A 7,406-nucleotide genomic window follows, 5' to 3' on the forward strand; every position below is an offset into this window, starting at 1 on the left:
CGGTCCCTGTGCTTTGCTAAGCTTGTTCTAAGTAGGTGCTTTAGACCACTGAGCCATCTCACCAGCCCCCCTTTGACCCGTTTTGATTTAACTTTAGGATAGGTTGAAAGTTCTGAATCAAGAGCCATTCTTTTGCATTATTCTTCAGATTTTCAGCACCATTTATTCATGAGCAGGTACAGAGTATCGATACAATTAACTCAAAGCAAACACAATGCAGAAAAAGGAGAGAAGGAAGGAAGGAAAAAAAGAGAGGGAGAGACTGAAGACAGAAGAGGAAAGAAACAGGAAAGGAAAATAAGGAAAGAGAGACACAGACACTAAGAGCGATTCTGGTGAGGTCTCCAAAGGATGCAAAGAGGACAGTAGAGGAAGTTATCGTCTTAGAGAATTTATATTCTGTAATGAACAGAATATTGGTAGGAATATGAACATTAAAGATGCTTCTGATTAGGCCTTAGAAATAAGAAACAAGTCATTGGACACTTGAGGAAAGGTAATCTTTGTTATAAAATGGCAGAAGGGGCTGGGGAGATGGCTCAATAGAATAAGTGCTTGCTTGGCAAGCGCAAGGGCCTGAGTTCAATCCCTGGTTCCACCAAAAATAAATAAATAAAATAAAAAACAAAGTGGCAGAAAACCTCGCCAAATTCAGAGTTCTGTTAGGTGGAAGGTATAATTTAATAAATAATGAATATTCAGCTGAAAATTTCCAAGCAAAATATGTAAGGTGTGGACTGGGTTTCCTGTCTCTTGAAGTGAAACACATGAAGAAATTGAGGAAGGAATTGTTCATTAAAAAGGAACAAGAATGGTTATTTGAAAAATTCAGTCTTTCTATCAAACTCCATATTTGCAAAAGATGCTATCTTAGTTACTTTTCTTTTGTTCCTGAGACAAAATACCTGGTGCCCAAAATTAAGGAATGAAAGGTTTCTTTAGCTCAGTTTGTAGAGGTGTAAGTCTGTAATGAGCTGGCTCCAAGGCAGAGCGGCATGGCACAGGGGCAAACATTCATTGCAGCAGAAGAAAACAAAAGCTACAAGACCATAAAAAGGCGCAAGCAGACCCCTTTTCCTCCCTTGTATTGAATGCTGGCTACCACTCATACCATCTTCCTGACCTCCTCTTGCCCAGGCTCAGCATGTTTACAAAGTGAGGACTGTGGCCCCTGTTGAGTCACTTGGTTAAACTTCTAAACTCCATTACAACATCCTAGGGTAAAACAGCCCCCACCCCCCAGAGCATGGCTTTTATTCCCTGGGGATGTATTTCTGAAGTTGACATAATATATTAACCATTACAGCTACTAAGGCAAGTTCTGGGGAAATCACGGAATGGTAGGCTGTTACAGATTCTGCTGTGACCCCCAGCCAGCCGTGTCAACAGAATCCAGGAATATAGGTCGTCCAGGGAGAATCTGAGCAGCACTCTGATATCTAATGATGTGGGTCCCCCTCACATTCACAGAAGACTGACACGTTTTAGGGAACATTATCTTGATAAAAACATTGCCAGCTTGTACCAAAAGAGACAGAGACAGGGTGAAATAAAGAAAGGTTGTGGAACTTTTGCCCAGCAACCCAGAGGATGCATCTGAGGGAGCTTCTTAGGACCCGGAGGCTGGGCTTGTTGGATCCTCTAGGATCACAGAGGACAGACAGAACCACAGATTACTCTCCATCTTTGAAACCTAATGGAATTTGTGTGTTGGATTATACATTTCTGACACTATTATTACTTCCATTTTCTCTCTTTTGGAATGCGATTGTTTATCCTATGCTTGTCCCACCACTGTATTATATTTGAGAAGCTGGCAGCTTGTTTTCTACTTTTATTTGGATAGAGAGGAGGCTAGGATGCATTCTCATCCATACTTGATGATTTAACTTTTGAAGTTGGTAGCAGGTGAAATTTTTGATTTAGAATTATTCCTGAAATGGGTTAAGACTTGGGAATTTGGGGGTAGTAGAATTATTTTGAAGACAAATCAAGAGGGAAAACAGAGTAGATAAGTAGTGAGTTTGTCCTCCCAAAATTCATGTCTAACAGAACCTGGAAATGTTATCTTATTTCTAAATAAAGTCTTTAGAGGTATAATCAAGTAAACACAAGATCAATCAGGATTAGTGTAGCCCCTAAATTGAAGGAATGAGCCCTTAAAAGGCTAGAGAGATACACGCAGAGGAACATAAAGGACAAATGCCAGGGAAGAACTCAAAGACTGGAGCGATGCAGCTGTAAGTGGGGGTGCTACAGGACTGCAGAACAGCAGAATTTAGGAGGGAGGTGGAGCCCACTCTGTTGGCACTTTGACTTTGGACCTCTGGCTTCATGAACTACGAAACAATAAGTATCTTTGTTTTAATCCACCTGGTTTGTGTCATCCTTTTCTTTTAAACCACCTTCATTATAGCATCCCTAGGCAACCAATACAAGATGCCATTGCTTTTTTTCTCAATCTCTCATAAACATAGGATGGAGTTGTCCAACAGCTACATATCACTTATTTTAATATACTATTTATTACTTTTTAAAATAAATTTTAAAATTTCCCAGTTTTAAATTCTGATTGATTTCATCCATATATAAATAAGTTCTTGGGGATTCTCAGGGTTTTTTTTTTTTTTAAATAATATAACATTTGTATTGTCCTGGATCTGAAAAATTTGAAAACTACTGGCTTAATTATAAATTCCCAAGCCCACATGGCACCTTATGTTTGTGTTCCAACTTTACGGAGAATAAGATCAACTTTCATCTGCAGAATGAAAATGATGCTTAAAAGAATGATCTTTACTATCACAAAGTAAGTTGAATCTATAACTCCACTTAAGATTAATTGGCCTCTGTTTCATTATCTGTAAGGTAGGAAAACAAAATCTACTTTATAGGTAGCATGACAAATTTGGTATACAAAGATAACTACCATGTTATAGTTATTGAAAACAAATATTTTCAGTCATTCAGATTTAAGTCATTTATTAATTTCTGGCCGTAAGAAACGGAACAAAAAGGAGGTCGAAGGTCTTAAATTTGAACAGTTAACAATCAAATTCTCATGTATTACTCACTGGACTTAACGTGGAGGAATAGTACGAGACATGAAGACTCCAAGTGCAGCAGAAGGAATTGTAGACGTCCTCTGGACCGTGGGATTTTCCTTTCCCTGGGGAAAGTCTTTTGGTCGATTATCATAATAGTTGCCTGATAAAACTGGTAAAATACTTGTTAAGGAAGGACCATGATTTGCATGATGAAATGATTTATATATTTGAACCCAAATAGCACTTTAGAATCTCAAAATCTTATCTGTAGCAATGTTAGGCAAATCTTAAGTGCTTTTAATGTGCAAATTCTACATACACAGGTAGAGGAGTTGGACAATAAATATCAGTGTCTTTTACCCAGTTTACATTTCTCTCCTTATTGTGACTGGCCTTTTTATAAGCAATCATCATCATAATCAGGCTTCAAACAATATCAATTTGATATTTGGGGTGGGGAGAAAAATCCTAAGAAGTGGGCTGGGAACTAGCCCACTAGTCATCATTGTTGACCCTGAAATTAGAAAAAAGACCTAATACATTTTTCCCTGTTTGTACTTAACTTGATAAGTTATCTCTGTAAGAAAATAAACAGGAAATGTATTGGCACAAGCACAAAATGAATTCATTTCTGAGTTTGGCAAACAGTGTTCAAAAAGGCAGGATCAGCACTTAATAACGTTCTATATAAAGAGGGCAGGAGGGCTTGATTTAATTCTTGGGAGGGGGCGGGGAAAGAAGCCTGTTTCTTTGGTCTGTGTTCTGTCATGATGAAAAAGCACCTTTTAAAATTGTCATTCTCCTTAACACTCTCTAAACCCCATTCCTGTTTTATAGTCCTCATTGTATTCATTGCCTTCACATGCGATGCCTTCACCACATTTCGCTTATGTTGTGCGCTCTCCCATCTCCAGTGGGAGCATGTTATATAAACACAGGGGTTTCTGTCTCCTGCTGATTGCTGTGTCCCCGGTGATGAGGGCAGCACCTGACACATTAGAGGCACTTAATGTCCTTGAAAGAAAAAGTGAGCAAATGAATTTAGCTCCATTTCTTTTAAAATCAGAATCATCTAACACACGTTCCCCTAGCTTTCTCTGTCTGAGAATATGTTATTTCTCTACCACCTTCATTCACTCCTTCGCCAAGTTCAACTCTTCATCTCTTTTAAAATTATTCTCTTGCCCTCTTTTGGAGGTTGCAGTTTCAGTTCCACTCATTCGTATGTTTAAAGTTTTTCTTCTGATCCATCCTCTTCTACCTACAAGCATACTTAGGTCTACTATAAACTGAAAATCTCTCTTTCATTCCATTGTATCATTGAAGGTTTTTTTCCCTTGCTCTTTAATAAGCATTTTGAACAACTATCAATATCTGATGTTTATGCCTCCTGAACATCCAGTCATTCTTTATCTTTAGCAATTTAGTTTTTGCCCCATGAAAATCTGTCTTAATTCACTCTGACATTTCTATAGCATAAGTCAACTATATCCATCTTTTCCTTGAAATTCTTTATGTGGTTTATAAGATATATTTCATTCTTTTATTGTTTGATCTGTCTCCATTGATTCTTCCTGCAGCCTAAGAAGCCAAAACTCTGTTCCAGTCCTGCATTCAGCTATTGTCTTTATGTAGGGGGTGCTGAAGGTCATTCTTTCTCCAGCCTTCCCTTCTCAAATAAGATCCAATCCTATCTATCAATGACTGACTCATACCTGATGAAAAGCCAAGGAGTCGCACTCATGGCTTCTTTCATTTTTCTGTAAATGGGTTCCAGTTTGGATTTTGCAGTTTCCCCTCCACTCCCCTATCTGCCACCCCTGCTCCTCACTCACATCTACTGTTGCTCCCTGCAGTTCTTGCCTTCATACTTGGCTACTGAAGTAGACTTCTAATGAGTCTTTTAGACCCTAATTCTTCAATGTATCCTTCACAATAACACCAGATTCATTTCTATGGAGATGTGCTGATCAGATTTCCCACTGGATTAGTGATCTTTAGTGGCTCACTGTTGCTTAACTTTTAAAGTGTAGGTCTAGGATTTGAGAGTTCCAATACTTGACTCCAATCCATATTCTCACTGTATTTCTAATCCCCTGGAAGTGTTCAGCAAATTCAATTCCCTGTTAATCCTTCCAAAAACCAGAGGTTTCCTATTGCCATGGTTTTGTTCATCCTTGTATCTAAAGCTTGCTTTCCTTGGAACTTTTCCTGTTCTCTAAGGCCCAGATTAAAAATCAAAAAAAATATATAATGCAAGTAGTATATAATTTATGTCACTGGAAACAGAAGAAATACTACAAGAATCAAGGGCAAAGATTTTATTTCTGCTACTGGATTATAGGATTATTATATAATGCATTCTAAGAACGAGTCCAGTTTTCCATTTGTATTTGTTTTTTTTTTAATTTTTTTTTATTTGTGTGTGTGTGTGTGTGTGGCCAGCTCAGCCCACCAGGGGGCCGGGCTGGCTGGCATGTGGTGCTGGGGGATTGAACCGCGGTCCCTGTGCTTTGCTTAGCTTGTTCTAGGTAGGTGCTTTAGACCACCAAGCCATCTCACCAGCCCCTTCCATTTGTATTTGTGATTCTCTTTTTTTTCTGATATGCCTCCCTAGCATGCAGTACTAGGGGTCACACTCAGGACCTTGCACTTTCTAGGCAGGCAGTACCACCCCAGCCCCTCCATTTATATATGTGATAAAATGTTATAGTGCAGCATTTTGCAAATAATGAGTATTAGCTATCTATATGATACTTATAGGGTACAGGCACTGGTATGAAAGGATGTATGTGCAATTTGATAAATATTAAGCTATTATAATAAGATATATCTCGTGTCTCAGTAAGATTACAGTTTTCAAAGATTAACAAGCTTGCTTTTTTATTACTCTGATTGTTAGACACCCCAGAGGTAGCTAATGATACTGACATCTATCTAACTTGTAGTTACTGCTAACGTACCATGAGTCAGGTATCTTTCAGATTTGACTAGATGCTATAAAAATGAATGGTACAGTGACTCATGATTTTTATATACAGAACTAACAAAGACACAGAGAGGCATTTTGGCTTCTACGTGTTCCTCACTCATAATCTACACACTATAGGTAATGACTCAAATTGAACTTTAAAGGATATTTGCTTCCACAGGTAAGAACATAACATCATGTTCGGTCATAATCTCAATATTGTGAGTGATATGTGATAATCCTTTGACACCATCCTCTCCAGCAGCCATGGCAAATAACTCCACCTTTAGCTCTGCTTGCAAACCAGCTGCCACCTAGAGAGCACAATGTCACACATAACATGACTTCACATCCTGATTTTAACGTTAATTTCAGAAAGGCACTTATACTTTCTAGTCTTTAGAGTTTTCTCTATAAATTTGGCACTAATACAGGGTAGCTGATCTAAGCATTTTGTGAAGTTATTTCAAATTATTGGGTAGAAATCCATTGAGTAATTGGGGCCCAGGATAACCTTTTGAAGAAATAAACTAGGTGATATATGAGAAACAGAGGGAAAAAAAAAATTTTTTTTTTAAATGAGACAGGGTCTCACTATGCAGTTCAGGCTGGCCTTCAGCTCACTTTGTAGCCCAGGCTGACCTCTAACTCACAGGGATCCTCCTTTTTAGCTGCCCAAATGCTGGGATTACAGGGGTGTACCACCACACCCCGCACCAAGGGGCAATTAAATGCCAGGGTATTAAAACTGGCATCAAAGACAAACTTCTACAATATCCACAGTTGTGCTATTTTGTGACAATCAGTAGAACATTAGTGAGAGTCCATCTATGGACATCCTTGAAGTAAAGATGAATTGACAATCACTATAAATTGAGTCTTATAGAAAATCCAAGAGATTGTGTGAATCCTGGAGCTTCCTTATTCTTCTCTTGGTCTGTGTTACTCCAGTCCAGGACATGTAAATCACAGAACCAGTAGAGGGAGACAAAATTAGTTTAAATGCCACATGGCTTAGGTCTGAAAGCTACTCAGAAGAGGCTTGTACCAACCAAAAAGAAACCTGATATATAATGAAGAAGAAACTCAGCAAGGCAGGGGCTTCTTGCCTTGTTCCTTGAAAAGAAAACTAGCCAGGAAAAAAAAAATGTTTTTGTTTCTAAGCATTCTCTCCAGGAGGTGGGTTAGAAAGCAGGATTGGGAACAGTTATGTGGGAAAAAAGTCAATTAGAAACTACCACATAGAAAGCAATTAGATAAAGTGACATTTTTTAAAATATAGTTTTATAAATAATAGCAGTGAGTAAAGATTCCATTTATTTCAACATCGTACATGTATCCTGGAGGGTGTCCAACATTTCTGTTCTGAGACTCGGACCCTTTTCTCC

The 7,406-nt window shown here is 38.4% G+C and overlaps 2 protein-coding genes across 2 annotated transcripts in view; one reads left to right on the forward strand and one right to left on the reverse strand.

The window, feature by feature from the left end:
- The window catches only part of Wdr3 (WD repeat domain 3), a 60,593-nt gene extending 57,808 nt beyond the window's left edge, over nucleotides 1–2,785 (forward strand). Inside the window, exon 27 of the mRNA XM_004648039.2 lies at nucleotides 2,768–2,785. Coding sequence (XP_004648096.1) covers nucleotides 2,768–2,785 — 18 coding nt within the window. The remainder of the gene's footprint in view (nucleotides 1–2,767) is intronic.
- A 294-nt stretch (nucleotides 2,786–3,079) lies between these two features.
- Nucleotides 3,080–7,406, reverse strand: part of Spag17 (sperm associated antigen 17) — a 293,285-nt gene continuing 288,958 nt past the window's right edge. The window contains 2 exon segments of the mRNA XM_023708314.1: nucleotides 3,080–3,207; nucleotides 6,176–6,332. Of these exon segments, the coding sequence (XP_023564082.1) occupies nucleotides 3,080–3,207; nucleotides 6,176–6,332 (285 nt within the window).

The sequence above is a fragment of the Octodon degus genome, unplaced genomic scaffold, assembly GCF_000260255.1.
Source record: "Octodon degus isolate 3935 unplaced genomic scaffold, OctDeg1.0 scaffold00349, whole genome shotgun sequence".
Classification (NCBI taxonomy): domain Eukaryota; kingdom Metazoa; phylum Chordata; class Mammalia; order Rodentia; family Octodontidae; genus Octodon; species Octodon degus.